Here is a 21,212-nt window from a genome sequence, read left to right as displayed (position 1 = left end):
TCTATGTGATACTTGTGTATTATTTCTTCTAGATAAGTGTTGCTATGATTAGTACAATAACGTTTCCGTGGAAGTGTGTGTATGTGCGCCACTACAGAGTTCTGGTGACTACACTGACGGTAAAATGCATGCCATGCATTTTAAGAATAATAATAATAATATAATAATAATAATATTCTGATATGGAAATTAGTGGGGGTGAAGTGCGCTTCAGAACTAAGCACTTACCAATAGATTCTGGAGATTTAAATACGGAGAGAAGAAAGACAGCATAAAAATATTATTATATTCCTTATAATTTGGCACAGTTTTCAGTTAAAGCTTTATATACTAAATAATCTACGGCACATGTGAAAAATTAATTAATTTACATTAACAGAAGGTTAATTTACACAGTTCTGCTGACAACAAGCAAAGAGTCAGTTAACAAGACGATTTAACATCACAGGACAGGTCAAAAGCTGAGAACTCTGGGAAGACAGGTGATTAAACAACTTAGATTCTACAGTAATATAACTACAATTGCCAAGGCAAAAGCCTTATTATATCCCCTTTATGTTATTCAGGGATAAGCTTTAGAACTTAATGAATTTAGAGTTACCTTTTTAAACTTTTTTAAAATCTAAAGAGAACAAAAGAATAAACTGGGAGAGGGAGAGAAGGGTGAAAGGACTATTAGGAAAGTGCAACGGGCAAAGAGAGAGAGCAGCGAAAGCTGGAGTCTACACCAAATGCAGGCTTCTGTAGATCCAGACAATGTAGGATTCAGAAAGCTTTAGCGTTGGCGCACACTACTGTGGCTAAATGTGTTGGAAAAATACTCAACCAGAAAAAAGCCCTCCTTTCATAGGCTACCCAAGGACTTTTTTCCCCCCCACTTCCTTTAAAGGAACATTTACACCTGGAAAAAGTACTGTGTTTTATGTATTAGTGAGCAGAAAGAAGATGTGTCCAAACTGGCTAATCTTTGGTGGGTTCAAATGTGGAAAAGACAACACAAAACACATTTTTATTGAATATTTTTAGTGTCTAATATGAAAGATTTGATTTTGATGAATATAACCATTGGCACTCCTTGCAAGTTCTGAATGAAGTCCAATGTTGAAATAAATTTGTTAAAAAAAATTAAAATGAAAAAAGAAAGAAAGAGGAGAAAATGGATCCATCAAATACTGCTGAAAAGCAGTAAAGAAAAAATTATAAAAAATACAGTCACAGCAGTGAGCAATGCGGAGTAAACAGAAGCTGCAAAACACAGAGAGACAGACTCTGGAGAAGGTTATGACAACATTACAGACATGGATAACACACTCAGTAACACAGAAAAGATAAGAGGAAGAGAAATTATTACCTATAAATTAAAAAAAATAAAATAAAAAGGTGAGAGAGAACAACTCCAGGCTTTAGTGGAAACAGTAACAAGACCCTACCTGATCGTAACTGTTTGATGCGTCCATTGTTATTGCTTGTGTCCACAGGTAAGAAGTCTTTGAACCAAGTTATTTCAGGATCAGGATTGCCGCTGGCTGCACATAACATTGTGGCTGTACGAGTACGTTCGACCACCTTCAACTGTGGACCCATGTCAATGGTAGGAAAACCTCGAGGAATTTGATCCTCTGAAAAGGAAACACACAGTCTTATTTTATAAAATGATTTCCATTATTTATATAAAAAAATCTCATAGATAGAACTGACAGAATCAAATCCACAGCATGAACTGCTTTGCACAGATGTGTCAGTTGAGGTAAGCAAAGGTATGAATGGCTGGAGAACCAATGATACAGTGGCTCCATGGGACCACTGAAGCCAGCACAGTCCACAGGAACTCCCAATGTACTATGCCAGTGGCTGTCAGCATAAAAATGAGGGACTGTAAAAGGCAGTTTATAAACCATTTTACATCAATTACATGACACATTAATTAGGCATAGCTGAGAATCTGACCATTATATACTGGGTATACTTTTTAAACATTAATGGCAGTACATGATCATACTGATGGCTCTTCTTGCAGGTCTTTGTTTTATAATGTTGAAATAAAAGTGAAAAAAAATGCTTTCTTATGTAACAAATGTAGTATGAGCACCTAAAAGAAGGATGATCTACTAATTTAAGCATTATCCTGGGATAGGAGACAACCAGGTTAAACTACCTGCTCCATCATAGATATTCTGAGCATGTCCACACATGCGCTGGGCTGCACAGTTGTTACTTGCTTAAGCAAGTACTAAATGACTGTGCAGTAACTGCACAGTCCCGGCGCCACATGGGTTGTTTCCAACGCTACTGGGCACTAGCATCAGTGTCATGGTTTCTGCTCACTGACACTACATTGCCATAGAAATGATCTACAGCAATGTAGCTCATCGCTTTAGCTACACTGAATCTCATGTAGACACACCCCTGTGTCTGACCTTGAGCAAATAACTCAGTATATTTCCTTTCTGTGCCTCAATGGCATGTACACATTAACTACTAGAAGAATGAAGTAGACAGTGGGCATACACTTGTCTAATCTGAGGATGACACCAGGGTGGCGAAAGTAGCTGGCACTTTTGAGAACAGAATTATGGTTCAAAATGACCTTGATAACTGAAAGAAGTAGAAAAAAATTGGATGATGTTCCAAGTGGTAGCCTGCTCCTGTGCCTGTCTGATCACGCTTAGAGTCAGAAAGTTCCTCTTAATCTCCAAATTAAATTTCCACTGATGAAGCTTCTGTGGATGCGGGGAAGAAGTGGAAGTAATATTTCTTGACTTTAGCAAGGCTTTTGACATGGTCTCTCATGACCTTTTCAAGAACAAGCTAAGGAAATACACACTAGATGAAAGTACTGTAAGATGGAAAATGCCTTGTTAGATCATTGTACTCAACAAGTAGTTATCAATGGTTTAATGTCTAGCTGGGAAGAAATACGAAGGGTTTTTTGCTATGGAGTTTATTGCTCCCAGGCATGCAGTTTGAATGGGCGCCAGAATGCAAAACATTAGGCCAAGGTGGAGGAACCTTGACTGGCAGAGGAAACAGCCCTTGGGACGTCAACCTGCCAGCCAGGGGCTGCTGCCTCTGAGCTCAACATGCTGTGGAGAGGCTGACCAGGGCATGAGCGTGCTGCACTGTGGAGCTAGGCAGCAGGCAGCCCCCGAACTGAAACACCCTTGTGCTCCAGCCAGCCCCTCCAGCATCTACACGTGCACTGCTGCAGAGTAAAAAAACTCCTTAGCAGGATAGTACTTGTATTTACAAGACAGGTGATTAAACATCTTATATTCTGCATTTACAAGTACTCTCCTGATGTGGAGTTTATTAGTTTACTCCAGCCTAATTGCCCTGTATATGTAGATGCCAAAACATTTAATGTGTCAACATTACATTAAATGTCTCAGGTAGATGTGCCCAGTCTTGTCTTCTTCAGACTAAAAAAACACTGACTTGTGCAGCCTTTTCTCATAAATCTTGCCTCCCAAGCCTCTGATCATTTCTGTTGCTCTCTGCTGGACTCCTTCCAAACAGTTCACGTCTTTTTTGAAGTGTTGGGCCCAAAGTTGGACACAGTACTCCATGTAAGGTCTCACAGCTGATGATTAGACTGGAAGAATCATATCATTTTCCTTGATTTTCAAGTGGCACTACTATTAATATAATCCAGAACACATTGTTGGCTTTTTTTTTTTTTTGCAACAACAAACCGTTGGCCCATAATTAGCTTACACCACTATAATCCTTAGTCTCTTCTCTGCACTACCACACCCTACCCAATCATTCAGCAGTCCATATTTATGCATACAATTATACCACCTCAATTGCAGGACTTCTCACATGTCCTTTTTTAATCAACTAGTTGATTGCAGACCATTTCTCCAGTCTAGTTAGATCATTCTGAATCCTAGCTCTACCCATCAGAGTTTCTGCAACTCCACCCAGCTTGGTGTCATCCAGAAATTTGCTAAAAATGCCCTTAAACCCATCATCCAAATGACATTAAACAATACTAGGACAGACCCCTATGCAACCCTTCATATTTCTTCCCAGCTAGACATTAAACCATTGATGACTACTTGTTGAGTACAATGATCTAACAAGGCATTTTTCCATCTTACAGTACTTTCATCTAGTGTCTATTTCCTTAGCTTGTTACTGAAAAGGTCATGAGAGACCATGTCAAAAGCCCTGCTAAAGTCAAAAAATATTACTTCCACTTCTTCCCCGCATCCACAGAACCTGTCACCTTATCATAGAAGAAAATAAGGTTGATCAGGCATACCTTGTTCTTGGTGAATCCATGTTGGCTATTCTTGAGCACTTTGTTCTCTCAGTGTGGAGCTGCCTTGTCAGTTTCAGCGAGACCAGAAAGCCTGGGGAAGTCTGATTCTTTAAAATGTGTAGAGGGTACTTATGATGGGTTAATACCCTTTAATGGGTGATTTTTAAGTACCTTTATGATGGTTTAAAGGTAACCTGTAAAATGGCCCTGATATAGGACTTAAGAGGAACTTCAGTGGCCATGTTGGCCTTAGCCCTCTGTATGGAGATGAATTTCAACTGAGGAAAATACCTTCAACTGAGAAGGTCACAGTATGCAGGAATTAATTTTTTTATACAAGGATTTTTGAAGGTAGTTAGAAGAGGAAATGTGCAACTTCCCTGAGTTCTTTTGTAAATAATCCTCAGCTGGAAACTGCAGACAAACACAGGTAGGTAAATGCCTGATGGCCTAGGAAGTAACACTGGAAGGGGCAGGCAGTATTTGACAAATCCAGCGGTCCTAGAAATAATTACCTATTTGAATCAAACTAAGTTGTTTTTTACTGCCATAAAGACTCCATAGATGTTTTTACAGTTATATAGCTGTTCTTACTTTGCCTCAAAAAGAACAGTAAAACAAAGGGGGAATCAATAGATACTGTGTAATGCAGGCTTTATTACTAAATGTCTTGCTTGGCAGTTATCGACATGCAATTCTTTAAAGGATAAAAATAATTTACTAGGAATTATCCAATGTCAACTACATTACTTTCTTTGCACAGAAATGGTGTGATCTTTTCAAGTTCTTTCAATATAACTTTCAGACCCTTTTGAAAAAATTTCATCAGGCTATTCTTGAAAGCCTGACAAATCTTTGCATTCCCTAGTGACTTCTGTCTCCCTAGGGTGACTTGATCACTTGCAACGTGAACGCATATAAATACTGCTTTGGTACAGTAGTCACAATTCTGTGGCAAGTTTTCATCTTTCTTTAGAGCAAATATCTCCACCAATCAGCAGCAAGTGTCAAAGGCTTGTAGTAGTGGGCCACTCGCTATAGGCTCTTACCAAAGAAATCTAAATGTAATAACCATTTATAAGATGTGAATCCTTTACCTTGGGAATAACTGACAACGTTTGACTTGTGCCATGCAGAAAGCACTCTAATGCATTTGTATGACCTTTCTTTCTTTCTTGGCTCATAAAGAATACTCCAGAGTCCCTTATTCAGATACACAAGTGCACAACAAAGATAATCTATCTTGCATGCTAATAGGATGGAGTATGTAAAGAGCTTTCCTTTCTTATTTTTAATAAGGGTAATTAAATTCCATTCGTCCCCCTTATGCACAGAACCTTTTTGAATACACTCTCTTCATTAAATTTTCATGAGAAACATCACAATGTAACAGATTCAAATAGCCAGAGCTGTTATACTTTGACAGTTGTGGCTTGTTTCCAATCTGGCTGTCAGGTATTTGGCAATAAAACCCAATATTCAACATAAAATGGACTGGGGAAATAATGAAATTTCTAATTGGAATGCTTATCTCAGTGGGTGTCATTTATAAGTTGTTAATTGCTTTTTTCCCCTCTAAATTTATTAGTGATTTGTATAAAACTGTCTTTGCAATTTGATGACAACAAGTTTGACAGATCATCAAACATGCTGTGCTATAGGCCTGAGAATCAAATCAATGAACAACCCTCTTAGCCGCACAAACTTTTCAGGGGAAAAAAAGAAAAGAAAAATGCCATTACAAATTATCAATAGAGTAACAGTTTAAAAATCTACATGAGGTAAAAAGAAAAACATTTCAGGCTGTTCATTAATGTGCTCATTAAGCTTTAAACTGCAGTACGTACCACTGTTTCATATTAATATTCAATCATACTGAATTAGCTCCTAATTCATCAACAATTTAAATCAGACTTGACCTTCACAAAGCCATTTGGCACTGTCATTTTGAGGGGCCATTAAAGGGCAGATTATTATGTCCTTGTGCTCAATGAGTCACTTAAGTAATACATATTTTGTTTGGGATGGCAGATAAAACAGATCTACATAAAGCACATTCTTTGAATCTTTTAACTGTCTTAATAATATAAGCTGGTATTTGACCCTATATTCCATAACAGGAGTTAACAAAATTCCTTTCAGCATTGTGCTAGTATAATTTCCAGCTGCTGACAGAGTTCTACAAATGATTTCTTAGTTGAATGTAGGAACTGAACAAGGCAACTTCAAAGACTGTTTCCTGTGATGTGAACTCTTATGGGAGAATGATTTGGAACCGTCTTGCATAGTTTCATATTACATATTCTCTTTACCAGCAAAGGATCAAGTTATTTTGAAGGTCCATTCCTCATATGTGCAATTGGTCTGGTTGACGTTAATCTCTAAACAGGCTTACTAGGATTTCCACATCTGCTGCTACTTGTGTTGTGAGATGTCAGGGTCTCAGCTGCTTCTTAGCAATGCACATGGAAAACCATGTGGCCTACACATTCACATGTCAAAAGCAGTGCATTCACTATCACAGTACAAATGGCAGCCTCAGTTTTGGAGGCTGCAGGCATACAAGGAATTGACATGACTTCAATGAAGTTACATTGGTAGAAAACTAGTATAAGAGAGTGGAGATTCAGGCTCTAAAGGTTTACTTAAGCCTTATACAGCATAATTCTTTTTTTCACTGTACCTTAAAGCAAAAGTGATAGTATTTTTTCATCCCATTCAGTAGGATAATCATATTTTACAAAGTCTGGAAGTTGTTGTACAAAGCTATGGAGCTAGAAGACGCAGCATGAAACCCACATATCTAGAAATAAGCTTTAGAGGAAGCAGACAAGAGTGAGGATACCCAAATAAGCATGTATATTTAAAAAAAATACAAAATACATGAAGAAGCAGTGTGTACAAATCCAGATGATATTAATCTGCTCAACCAACATTTACTCTTGAGATAAAATTTTCATTGACACTGTAGCGACATGAAAGGTCACATTTTTTTCTCAGAGATGAAAATTTGATCTCCTCCTCTCAACTTCCTTAAGTTTTTAATGAATCCTCTTCCCACCTGTTTTCCCTACAATGCAAGGATAGTTATATTCCTAACGTTTGAACTCTGTTGTACCTTCTACATCATGATAAAGGTATAGGTTATTTACTAAAGTATACTGTATCCCTTTTCACTAGGATTCCCTATCAAAATTCTGGTATTTCAATGCAACAGACAAATTTATTAGTCTTTCCAGCAGCAGCTACATCTTGCAGAAGGGTGGAAAATTATTACAATCTTGGCATGCAAGGATCCAACCTATGCCATTATCTCATCTTCTCAGAAGCAGCAGATGCTTTCTAGAAAAGAGCAGTGGTATGATCACAAGTACCAGCATAAATTATGTAAGGACCATTGAGGGGATCCTAGGAGTCATACCCCACTCCTGTCAAAAGAAGCAAGTCTCTTGATTGTAGAATTCTCCACACATTGTGTGGAAAGACTACGGCTACATACAGGGAACTCTGCTCTCCCAGCATAAATCATATGCATAGAAGCATTCATTCCATTGCTACCAGGGCAAATATGTACCTTCCAGGAGAAACAACTTCCAGGTGTCAGATCTCCCTTGTGAGAGAAACTCTCTTGAAAGAGGAAATGGTTATGTGCTCCCTTCCTGGTCTGGCCTGGAAGGGAAGTGAAGAAGCAGGGCAATGCTCCTGGTTTGGGGAATGGGTAGGGGACACTCCAGTTTACTGGGAGACCAAACTGGAGTAGTGAGGCCAAGCCCCTCTACCTGTTCCTTCAGCCAGGGTACCCAATCTTAGGAGTGGGCAGTAGGGTTGCTCTGGTGCTCCCTCCACACTTGGCTACCAGGAGCCAGGTGTAGGAGGAGCCGTTCCTTGCTCCACATACATTCTTCAGATCAGGAGGCCTTGAACTAAGGAGTGTGTAGAGACTTTATTATGCTGCTCCAGTCCTCTCCCAGACTATTTTATGAGGGGCTGTTCCTCTGACCTGGGTGTGCCCATTATGGAGAACTATGGGGAGTCTCATCCTGCTGCTCTACTCTCCCACAAGAATGGGAAAATGGGAGGAGCTGCTGGTCCAAATGCCTTCCCCATATCGGAACTGCCCAGTCTGGGGAAGGCGTGAGGTGCAGGAGAGAAGGGGCAGTTGCAGGCTGTCCTGGAAATATTTCTGGCAGTGGAAATTTCCACTGCTAAAAATGAATGTCTGTTCACAGCCATAGCCAAAAGCAAAGATGCTCATAAACTCACATTCAAGGACAATAGATCATCTGCCATTTACCATCCAAAGTCAAGCACATGTTCATGTATTAAGGATGTTCTTTGGGGTTAACAGCTGTACAGTGTAATAGAGAACTCAACTGATGAATGGTGTAGAAGTTCCATAAAAGGAAAAAGATTGTCCACATTCTGCAAATCAGGAAAGATGAATTCAGCTTGCTGAACACTGGGCTTTACTGTATGGAAACTACTCCTGCTTGAAACTCTTATAAGCATCACTGGCCGCATCTATATATCACCCTACAGCGACGTTGTTACAGGTTCGTTTTAGCTGTTACTTCACCGTAGCGGTGCACTAAAAAGGAGGAGTGTTCCACTATGGCAAAGTAGCTGCCAGTAATGTACAGACTCATGTGATTGCCACATCGCTGTAGTGTGTTGTATGGCGATGTAGTATGTTGCTTCAGCAACATAGGGTGATGTGTAGACATGCTCATTCTTCCCTACTTTTAAATCACTTGCAAACTTTTCCTTCAAAGTCTTTCTTTTATTTACACCTTAAGCCCATACTTATAATTTCTTACTCACTAATCTTTTCTGTATCAGACCTGTTCTATTTCTGATTATCTGAAGCTTTTATGAGGAGTTTTATTATAGAATGCACACAGTTTTTATTGTATTTAATACCATAAGGTTTGGGAAGTACTATGTTAATACAGTTGTATTTATTAGAACAATTCCATTTGAATATTAATAAATACACATATGTGGATTACTTTGAGATAGAAAATATACCAACAAGAAAAAGTGCTTCTTCAAGCCTAATCAAAATTAATTACTGGATGCAGTATGCTTACAAACCCTCTCTCTGAAAAGGGGCATACACGTATGTGTGTGTATGCAGGAAACAGGGTAAGACTTTTTATTTAGGCACCTGAAGGTGCAAAAGACACCTATTGGATTTTTCAGAAGGGCCGAAGCTCCTTTCACCTACAGTAAGGTTTGTGCCTAGGTTCTTTTGAAAACTCTACCAGGTAGCCACCTACACCTTAAGTACCTTGAAATCTGGCTCCAGATCAAGTTTTCTGCATCACTGATTTGTTTTCTGTGGCCTCATTGAAACAGTACTGGAAAGCATTTTGGTTAGAAACACTGAAACTTATGTCCCAATACTTGTGGTAGAGAGGATGGGATATATAAAGTTATGGAAGTTTTCGTTTAGTAAATTCTACCATCTGAATTATGAGTACAAAGTCACTTTTGAATCACTGGCTGACTCACATATAAGATGGCTGTTTTTAAAAAGTGATAAGTGTTGGAAATCTTTGGGCTAAATTCTCCTCTTATTGCCCTGAAGGATGCCTTTTGTCTCACAGATGTAACCAAGAAGTGAGAATGCAGTTGACTGTTTCCACAACCATATCAACATGCTAGAGATATAAAATAAAACTGAAAATATCCAAAACAAGTTGCAGTGTCCTTATTTATCCCCAATTTAAGTCTATATAACCTGATATCAGATAAAAAAGATTCAGATTGGAGAAAATTACTGTTTTTGAAAGAACTTCCTGGTATCTCTCTGTGGAAAGGGAAGGTGATTTTCCATTCTATTCAGTAAAAAGAATCTATTTCAAGATTCTCTCATAGCTTTGCCACTGGCAATTTTTAAAATCATTCTCTAGCTCCTGGAATAAAAAAGGCACATTCACGACCCACATATGGAGTATTCCCCTTATACACTGCAGATATTGAAGATAAACTGCTGCAATAAAGTTTATTATTTCAAAGAACAGTGTAAATAAAGCTTTTATTTTCACTATTCCAGATGGCAGCAGCATATAATTTGCACTGTTTTGACATCATGACCATATTATTCAAAATCATTCTTCCCACAACTGAACTGAATACAGGATTGAAAACTCTAAAATAAAAGAGAAAAAAATAAAAGCCAAATCAACATTTTTCAGCAAACTTAGTATTCTAGATACTTATTGAAGAACTATGCATATGAATGAACTTTTAAAAATACAAACAAAGCAATTTCTAATTATATATAAAAGACTACCCTAAGTTGGACTGAAATCATATACAGCATCAGAAAATTGCCAGTTAATAAATATTCCTACTGAAATATTGTACAAAGTAGCATTTTGCCAAAAAAGTAATTATGAACACACAATGAATTCTTATCCCAGGGTCCTCTGTTCAAAGCTATTATCTGCAGATGGATATGCTTACGTTGGCTAGGTACAGACATTCAAAAAGCCTGAGGTGGAATAGACTTAAGTTACGCAACAGTGAACAGAATGTATTCACTCTTTGGTGGTGGAAGCAGAGGCCAAATCTTAGACTGGGTTTCGCCATTTTTAAACCAGTCTACATGTGCCAAACTTCTGTTCTGTTATGGGTGTAGACTAGTTTTGAGTACCAAACTTTTGTTGTTACAGGTATAGACCAGTTTCCAATCATTAATACTGGTAAAAGTGTAATGTTTGTACCTGGCCTTAGTGATGATGTAACTTAGTCAGCAAGAGTAAAAGCTTTTTTGCAAAATAGATGTAGATATATATTGTAAACAGTTACAAGGAACACATGTCCCTAAAGATTTCTCTTCTGTTTCAGTTAATTATGCTATGCAAGAATAGAAAACTGGATACTGATACGAAACTCATCGAAGATTATTCAGCATATCAAAAGCTGCCCATAGAGTGTACCAATATGAAACATACATTTAAAAAATATTCTTAGCACATTGAGCAGGTGAGTAAAGCACATTCAGTGGAAAATAAAACAAACCTGTTTAGTAGCATTGTATGCAATTCCCCCACAAATTGCAAAGTAATGTCTATATAACAGAACATAGAACCACTCAGACCAAATTATCATTTGTATGAATGTGGAAGCTGCAATTTCATATTGCATTAAGTTAGTATTCATTGTTATGATTATTTAGTAGGACTGTGTGAAGCTTCAGTCACTGATTCGATTCGGCGAAGATTCAGCCTGATTCGGCAGCTGAATTTCCAAATCCAAATCAAATCAGGAGACCCTTTAATCTCTCCGAATTGAATCTGAACCCTCCAAATCATTTCAGAGAGATTCGATGATTTGGCCATACCCACAGCTTTAAATGGTTTGTTTACATACCTCAAGGTACCAGGCAGCTCGTGAATGTTGAGACGGCGGGGCAGATAGAGCGTCCCACAGGATTGTGGGGGATTCCCAGCATGCTTAGCAGCAAACCCAAAAGAGAACCTGAAGCACTTCCAGTTTACTTCTGGGTTCTCTGCCAAGCACGCAGGGGGTCCCCCCTACACTCCTGTGGGACGCTCCATCCACCCCACCATTGCAGCATTCACAAGTACCTGGTACCTCGAGGTATATATAAAAATCATTTAAAGCTTTGTCTATGGCCAAATCGCTAATTCTCCTAATCAGCATCAAAACTTCAGATTCGGATTTGGCCGAATTGAATTGAGACAGTGATCCGAATCAATGAATCAAATCACTGTCCCTGATTCAGGTCAAATCTGAATCGAAAATGGCCCATTTCACGCACCCATAGTATTTAGCATTAAATAAGACCTCTGGTTTAACACATGCATTTATTTAGTATAGTTCTGGATTCGGTAATTTTAGTAAAGAAGAACATACATGAAAGGAAACTTGGACTCTATCTTTCACATTCTCACTGTTTGCAAAATAGGTCTAAAACTATGCCACACTTTGCAAGCCCTTCTCCGTGTGACTTGGTTGACCAAAGCTAACAGGTCTCTTTTCACAAGTGAGAACTAAATTACAAGATTAGGAATTGGAGGAACTGATTCAGTTTAAAGTCTGCTTTTCTTTTTCACAATAAGGGCTTGACACTACATTTGCACCCAAGCCACAGACAAGCTTTGTAACCGTAGTACATGGTAGTGTAGTGCAGCATATGCCTATCATGTATGCTTTTCTATGAAGGCCTGAAAATCCGGTGATTTATTTTGCTCACTAGTTAGAAGAAAGAGAACTGTGTTTATATGCCCAGAGGAGAAAATATGTAAATGAAGTGGCTGCATGTAGAGTTTTTTCCAGTTTCCAAAGGATTGTATCAGGTATTTGCTTGTATTTAATTTGGAGAATCAGATTCAGCCCATATTATGTGTACCTATATAAACAAGCAGTTAGCTGATTTGAAACCTAACCTATGTCACATGAGCTACTCAGCAAACAAAGTCTTGGTCAAATACTTGAAAATACCTTCTTCTCTCATAAATATACCAGCCCTCTCCAAACGGATACCTTTTGGGAGTTCATCAAATTTGGACTGTTTCAGACAAATGTGTTTCAGAGTCATTGGGCTCTTGTAGAAAACAGCCTGTCAACTCCCCCCATCTCTTGTGGGATCCAGCTTGACCACCTCAGTTGACTAGGGAGCTGATATTATCTCACTAAGAGAAGTAATAGATCCGACAATGAAAAAACCCTTTTTAAATGCACAGTAGCATGTGTTTACATACATAAACAACACACATGTCAAAAGATACAGGACAATGAATGCTTTACATGTCTATGAATTCCATGAAAATACAAATATATGAGTATCTTTTGCCTCAAATGTATTTTGCTTGATAGAATAATGGGAAAGAGTAGGGCAAAGGAGGAGAAGGATTTGAATTTCCCTGTTTACCACTTCCAATTTGAGGTCTGGATTCCAGACAGTGTTAGGATTAGGATTATATTAAATCAGGGTTAAAATGGGACTTGCCAAGAATGAGGATTAAGAAACACAAGTTTGCTCTAACCTATATTTTTAGCATACTGGTACCTGCATTTCTACAATTCTCATATAATAGTAGTAGTAGTAGAGCAATAAGCAGACTCTTAATTGCAAACGTTGATTTTCACACTACATACATTGTTATGGTGTCATAATAAGGAGCACAGCCATCAAATTTTCTACCATTAAGTATATCAAATACTTTTCATTATATTTTAAGATAAGGTCACAGAAAAAGAGCTCTTGTAATAACCACCACAATCAGAATGGAGGCCAGTTGTTTTCCCTTGTATTTTACCCATTATTAAGATTCATATTTTTACATATAAGGTAGACACTTAAAAAAAATTCTCATGATAACTAAACCATATTCATACTTAGGCAAATCAAATAAACACCTAGGCTTGGCAGGATCCAATTTTCATCAATAGACACCAATAAACATCTATCTAATGCGACACTCACAGACTGATGGAAAAATATTTCTGCTGGTAAACACATAAATTTACATAAAGGAGAACGAAAACACACACACACATACACACACACACACATACACCAGTTGTTGCAGAAACTAGGGGCCATGCTGGTAAGGTTGTGCTGGGAGGCGGAGTTGGAGAGGCAGGGCTGGTAGAAGTGGGGAGCCTGGGAGCCCAGTTTAAGATGTTGGCGGAGCAAGGGGTCAGCAGCACCAGGTTCCTGACTGCTACCAGCCCTGCCCTTCCAACCCCCTCTCCCAGCAGAGCCTAGCTCCCGCTGTGGCCAGTGTGTGTGTGCACACCCACACATGCACATAAAGGTATGCTTTATTGAATTATGGAAATTTAATTTCTATATTTCTAAATTATCTGCCCCCACATCCTTAATTTCACATAATCCCCAAAATTTATATTCATAACAATCAAAACATACCCCTAATTTCACACAATCCTGAAAATTTCAATAGATAAAAATTGAAATAAATGCTTAAAAATAAACATCTATTTTAGCTGTCAAAATAAAAAAATAAAATAAAAATTGAACTCTTCCAAGCCTATAAGTAATATATTGAGAATTAATAATATGGTCTGAAATATACATGCTTCCTAATTAGTTCTCAATTAGTCAATAGAGCAAGATAGTGACCTAACATTTCACTAGGCACTAGACTGTAAACTCAAGCTAATAAACCTAAGAATACCACAAATCCTGTGGGTACTCTTATGCCTCAAAACTTGATTGGAGAATTTTTGTCTTGGAATAATTTATAGGGTACACCAAAGACCAATGTTGAAGGAAAAAAGTGCAATGAGCACTTCCTGCGCCTAGGTAGATAAGGGCACCTTTTAAGAGCGAGTTTGGGGGAAAAATACATTAATATGTAACATAAACACTAAAAGTATGTTCTGATGATAATTGGACTATTTTGTTAGGTGAATCAAATAATATATGAAGAACATAATACATCAGAGACACCTTCCTGATGTCTCAGATGGCTAATGGCTCCAGTGGGGGCTTAGAACCCCCCAGACTGAACTCCTTTCACTCCCTTTTCCCCCTCCCATTCTGAAAACATTTCGTGGCTGGGAGGCAGCGCAGACAGATGTTACAGAAGACACACTGTTTTGAAACAACTTCACCTGACCCTTCATGCGATGAGGGGTCAGATTTTCACCCAATCTGCCATTTTTAAGCAGTCTGCAGCCATATACTTGTGTTTGGTCACACATACACACACACACACACACACACACACACACACACACACACACATATATACACATATACACACATATATATATATACACACACACACACACACACATTGCTTTCCATGGCCATATGGGGCAAAACTTGTCACTTCTGTCTGCACCCCAAGACTCTTCCTCTTTTGTGGCTATAGGAATTTTTATTGCATTTTCATTAGCAGCAACAACCACCGAGAAAGAAGGCATGAAGATGGCATAGGACAGGAGTCTGGCCAGCAACAGGTATTTTCAAATGAGGAGATACTCAACCCTTGTCCCCACTGCTCAACTGAACTAGAGCAGAATTTAATACAACCTAAAGCTTAGATGGTGAAGATTTCCTGAAAAGGAGACTTCCCAGAGTAATAGTTGGTAGGCCTTGACTGTCACTGATAGCACACTGGTGTCAGTGTTTCCCAAGTACCCATGTTTTAGTAAATAATTTTTTTAATGCAGTCTAAACACTAAATCCAACATACCTTAATAATTTCACTGTAAGCTTTGCTGCCAAATGGAAGACACCGATATTGGAGAAACTGGGAAAGAAGTGCATCCCACTTCAGTCTCCTTTTTACTTTTGGGAAAAGTATTTTTGGATTTCTAGCCCAGTAGCAAATCTGATATATATATTTCTCAAGTCTTAACCATTGATGACATGTGCTATTTGAAACTAAAAGGCTTAGATTAGATTGTAAAATATTCAAGGCAGAGATCATGTACTCCTGTATGCCTTTAATGCAGCACAATTGGCAAACCAATCAGGATTGTGGCAAATACATGCTAGTGTAAAGTAAATAAACAAATAATCTGATAAATAACTACACAGAATTATAAATAAGTATTATCATAATAGTTATGTTCTAAATATAGTGCGCATTAACAGTAACGAGTAGAAAGGAAACATGTAGAGATTATATACAAGAATGACCTTAAATAATCATTACAGCAGATACTGCATAGTAAAGCAAAACTGTGAATTGAATAAAATGTCTATAGAGCTATATTAATATCCAAAATTACATTTGAGATGATGGAACAGAATAGAAATTTTAAAATAAGGTTTCACTAAAGGTAATGGAAAGTTCATTTTCAATAGCTCTGAAAGGTGCATAAAACATTCATAACACTTACCTGGTTACAAAGTGATAATCAATAGATACAGTATCACCATTCTTTTTTCTTTTTTATTCTCTCATTGATGTGAGTGTGTTCATCAATTAGGAGAACACTAGATGTAACAAGACAAATGTAAGGCTGCAGAACACCGTGCATGGTATTGCCCAAGAACTGCTGCAATAAGGCATCAGCTAAAATACTGTAAGGTGGTAAAAGACACAGAATACACAGTTCTGAATCTTTCATGGAGATGACAGAAACTTGACAAAATTATAAGCTTTTCAATTGGAGAAAGGAAAGTCATCATGTAGTGGTCTGCAGAAAGGGGATGAGGAAAGCAGGAAAGGGGGATGGATGGGCTTGCTGCAAGGCTATTTTACTTCTGAATATGAGACAAAGGTCAGCAACATCTGTGGAATCAGCCTCCTGCTACCACTGGACCTATATTAAGACTTACAAGTTGAGGACAGGCCTTGGAGGATCAGACATTCTTTCTCCAACAATTTAGGAAAGGGCTCAGAATCAGATGGAAATTGGATCTAGTTCTATCGTTGTGGTTAACATAAAGCCACAATGCCTTTATTTAGGAAGCTGTAGGGTGAGTGGAATAAGAAAATCAGTGAAAAAGTAGGCACAACACCTCCATAGAGATGATCAGTGAGTGTGCAGGTCAGGGTAAGCAAAATATGGCCTGCCAATTGATCCTGTGTGGCCCATCAGCTGCCACCATAAGTTTGAGAAGGGAGGGCTGCTCCCTGTGCCACTCTGTTCAGCTGCAGCTGGGCCAGGCAGCACACAGACTCCTCTGCATCCTTCCCCCTCTGCCTGGCTTCCTGTTGGTACTGTTGCTATGCAGTCCTGACACCACAGCTGCCGGCAGCTGGGCTCCCACAGGACGGGGCATAATTCAGCACAGAGTCGCTGTTCAGCCCACCCACTGTGATGAGCCACTGCTGCCATGGTCCCACTAGAAGGGTCCATGCAAGCTGTGTGTGGGGGAGGGAGGGGTGGGGAGGCTTAGCCTGGGGCAGCCACCCCTGACTTTCCCAGTGTCATGCAGCGGTGGGGTGGCTACTCAGGGCACAGCATTGTGCTCTGCCTCAGGTGGACCTGTCTGCTGGGGGCTGCAGCGTGAGGCCTGTGCGGTGCCAACAGGAAGCTGGGAGGGGAGAATGGGTGTGGTGGGGGTGAAGCAGTCTGCATGCTGTGCATCTCAGACTGGCCTGGCTGCAGCAGAGCAGAGCGGTGTGGGACACCGCCCTTCCTCCTCAGGCTCCTGGTGCTGGTTGGCAAGTTGCATAGGATCTATTAGCATCTCCCTGCCTACCTCCCTCCCCCTTGGTCCTCAACAGCTCACTAAAACTTGTTAAATGGCTCTCCAGCCCAAACTGATGTAGGTCCTGTAAAATATACAAGGATAGGTTTGGAGGGCCTGAGTTTCTTCCATGAAGCAGCAATCTCAGTTTCTTCCCCATAGATATTAACAAAATCTTCTCAGGGGCAGAGGAGAGCAGAGCAGAGCAGCTCCTCTACAGCTTGTGGGTTTTTTGTATGTTAAGACAAATAGCCATTAAAAACTGAAATGTGACTCCTGGAGCTCACATTGCCATTACAACATCCCCCATCTCCCACTATCCTATGTCCATGTTTGATGATGATTGTTGGCTAATAAATAACTTTTCATGAGTATGCAGCAATATGGCTTCCTAGTAGACAGTTTAAATATATTCAAGGAAAAGATTTATGTGGGTAACACCTTTTAATGGACCAACTGCATGGTTGGAATAGATTTAGACAAGCTTTTGAATTGTGTGCCTTCTTCAGGTCTGAGGAACAGCTAAAGCTAAAAACAGTCTGTAGGGATGTGAAATTGAAGACATTGCCAGGAGCTGCTAACAGATAAAAACATTGAAGACAAAGGATAGCTTCGTTAGACAAAGATTGAGACCATTAAAAAGAGAAGAGGATCATTAACACCTGTAGAGTGATGAGATATTAGCAGGAATCAGGTAGATTGGAATGAGCCATGAAATCAATGTACGTGTGCAGTTCTTGATTTTTAATGTTCTGCCAGCTTATGAATTTTTGTTCCCTTTGCTGTGTTTTACAAATTTCCTGTGAGCAAGGAAAAGTGAAGTCAGTGTTGCTCTTCAAAAAGTGTTCTCCTATGACATTAAACATACTTTTTCTCTATGTTTGCAGATAACTAAGAGCATATAATTTATCTTGGAATCATAAACAAACCAATATTTGAAATTCTTTAGTATAACAAAGAATCACTGCTGTCAGATATATGGCTTCACATAAAGGATGGCAACTTTCATTGGCATATTTTAATCAAATTGGAAAATGTCACAGCTTGTCATGGATTAATACACTCACAAGTTTATAAGTACTACAAAGGTTGTCTGTCTTGCTTGTTTAGAAAGATGCATCACTGATGTTTCTTTCTAGCAAATAGTGTAGCAATGGTGTAACCCGTATATGGCTTGAAATTTCTACCCAGTGTAACAGCTTCTTTAGCACTGATGCTGACAGAGCCCAAAATAATTGTGGTGAGACTGGGATTTAATATATTTGACATTTTAAAAAAATGTATCACTCTGGTCAGGGATGATAATGGTTGTATTCTATACCGCTATGTAGAAGGACACAATCTCAATTTCTGGTCACGCTTTCTAGCACTTTAGAGTGACAGGGACTGGGAGTGATAGAGGTAGGGTGCTTAGCTTCTGAAACAAAAAAAGAAGGCCTTGCATTTCACAGGAATGCTCTCGCTGGCCCATTAAGGAATGGTAGTAGCACTCTCCTTAGAGAGTCTTCTCAAGGAGTCCCTTGTGTGACCTTTATGCCATTTACGTGAACTATCCAAAACAGCAGGTACAGTTGGAATGCATAAGGGAGTGAAGGGGGGATGGTGTTGTTCAAACACCACACCTGCATAATAATCTGGCAATCACACAACTAAGAAAAATACATTATGATGCGTCGACTAAATCACACAAAGTTGTGCACATACCAACACTAAGGATTTTTCTCACCTTTTCTTTCACTTTTGCCCCCATTCATTTCTTCCCCAGCCTACAATTTGTTGTGTACCTGTTGTATAGTATCCAACAGTAAATGGTAAACCCTTCAGAGCACAGCCTGTGGCTTTGTAATGCTTTTAAATCACAGAGCATGCATTTGGGCACATTAATCCCCTGGAGATACGTATCTTAGAAGACAGACAAATATCTGATATTTGCAATTATGTAGAGGAACCCAAATTTATCACATACAGTACAGTAAACTGCATGATAGGACCTGTCTAAAAATGTAGTTTTTCTTTAAACTTAAAACTTTATTTGCATATTATTATTTTACAAGAGGCACTCAGCTACAATATGAAAAATGGATTTTTTGTTACTGTTTTATAGTTTGAGCTCAAGGATGACATCTACAAGCCTATCATAATTACTTTAAATTATCATGAAATTCAATGGTACCTCTCCAAAAATGTAACGAGGTCAAAATCAATGATGGGTGGCATAAAATGAAATGTATTAAAGTCTATGATCACACTGAATATCTAGTGGTATATAAAAAAAAAAAATCCTTCACTGTATCTGTGAACACTTATTCATTGCATACTAATTCAGTTTTCTGTAGAATATGTATAACCTTTTAACTATTTCTACAATTTATCAAACTTTTCTTACAAATAATAATATATATGAGTGTATGGGCACTAGCATGGTAATATTACCTAGATCAGGGTTAGCAACCTATGACCCACAGGTCGAACCTAGCCCGCAGAATGCTTGTATCAAGCCTGTGGATGTAGGGTTTTGGCAGCATTTAATGGAAGAAGGAACTATCTGCAGGTGCCCTTTCAATATGGCTGGGAACAGGCAGCAGCACCCAGTTGCCTGCCTCTGATTCTGAGTTGGTCATTCAGGCTCACAGCCAGAAAAGGTTGCTTACTCCTGACCTAGATTACAAATACTTGTTAACTATGGAAAATCATTAGGGACAGAAAAGACACATTACAATAAGTCATTGAGTTGATCCCTCTGACTAATACAGGAAAGCTTCTTAAGGGCATATTTGCCAGTTCTTTATCTAGTCAGATTCTAAATGTCTTGAATAATGAAGCATCCACCACTACTTCCCTTTGGAAACTATTCCATAATTTTACTGAAGTTAATTTTTCCCTTATAATAACCTATTCAGAAAGTCATCCCATTCAAGATACCGATTCCTCTTTGTGCTACCCAAAATAATTCCTCTCCTTTTTGGAGTATTTCACTTCCTAACAGCATGGTATACACGTTGAATATACATTTAGTTAATAAAGCCAAATTGTAAATAATTTCTGTCATTGTCTTAGAAATTCCAGTGTTTCTTTATGCTTACCTGGTGCCCACAACTGAATAAAGTATCTCAACTTAAGTCTCACTATAGGTGAAATTGGAATAATAAAACATTTGACAATAGTGCCATATTCATGGGTGCAGGAGAAGGACCTCATGGAACTCCACACCAACTGATGGCAGTAGGGACCACAATCCACATGAATTTCAGAACTATATGCAGAACTCATTTCTTGAAACTAGGCTTCTCTCCTTAACTTCTTCACGAAATCTATAGCTACTTCAAGCTATAAATCCTATAGACTAGCAAAGAAGGAAAGCAGCCAAGCAGATTTTTATTTCTATTTATTCTTTAAACACTTGACAGGAACTCAAATATTATGGTGATAGGGAAAGTATGTGTAGAGTTAGATGGATAGATATAGACAGACCTTGTAAGCCTGTCAGCCAAGTCATTCCACAGTTGCAGAAAGACTTAAAAAATCCAACTTAAAATAAACCAGCAAGCATCTCAATAATCGAGATACACATATATATATATATATATATATATATATATATATTGCTTGTTCCATTAAAATTACAAAAAAAAGATCTAGTTAAAGATTATATTAACATTGACTCTTAAAGGTATGCTCTAAATCAGTGATACTCAAACTTCTGGCCCTGTGGGCCACAGGAGTGGCACGGGGCTGATCTGTGGGCCGGATCCCATAGGCGGGATCAGTTTGTAGGCCAGATCTGGCATGGGG

At 38.7% G+C, this 21,212-nt stretch overlaps 1 protein-coding gene across 1 annotated transcript in view; it reads right to left on the bottom strand.

The window, feature by feature from the left end:
* The window catches only part of PTPRD (protein tyrosine phosphatase, receptor type D), a 1,990,398-nt gene that overhangs the window by 260,782 nt on the left and 1,708,404 nt on the right, over positions 1 to 21,212 (bottom strand). Inside the window, exons 9-10 of the mRNA XM_019517599.1 lie at positions 1,431 to 1,619; positions 229 to 237 (exon numbers count right to left, since the gene is read on the bottom strand). Of these exons, the coding sequence (XP_019373144.1) occupies positions 229 to 237; positions 1,431 to 1,619 (198 nt within the window). The remainder of the gene's footprint in view (positions 1 to 228; positions 238 to 1,430; positions 1,620 to 21,212) is intronic.

The sequence above is a fragment of the Gavialis gangeticus genome, unplaced genomic scaffold (genome assembly GCF_001723915.1).
Source record: "Gavialis gangeticus isolate Ggan-Ray unplaced genomic scaffold, GavGan_comp1, whole genome shotgun sequence".
Lineage (NCBI taxonomy): Eukaryota > Metazoa > Chordata > Crocodylia > Gavialidae > Gavialis > Gavialis gangeticus.
This window is presented reverse-complemented; position numbering and strand designations above follow the sequence as displayed.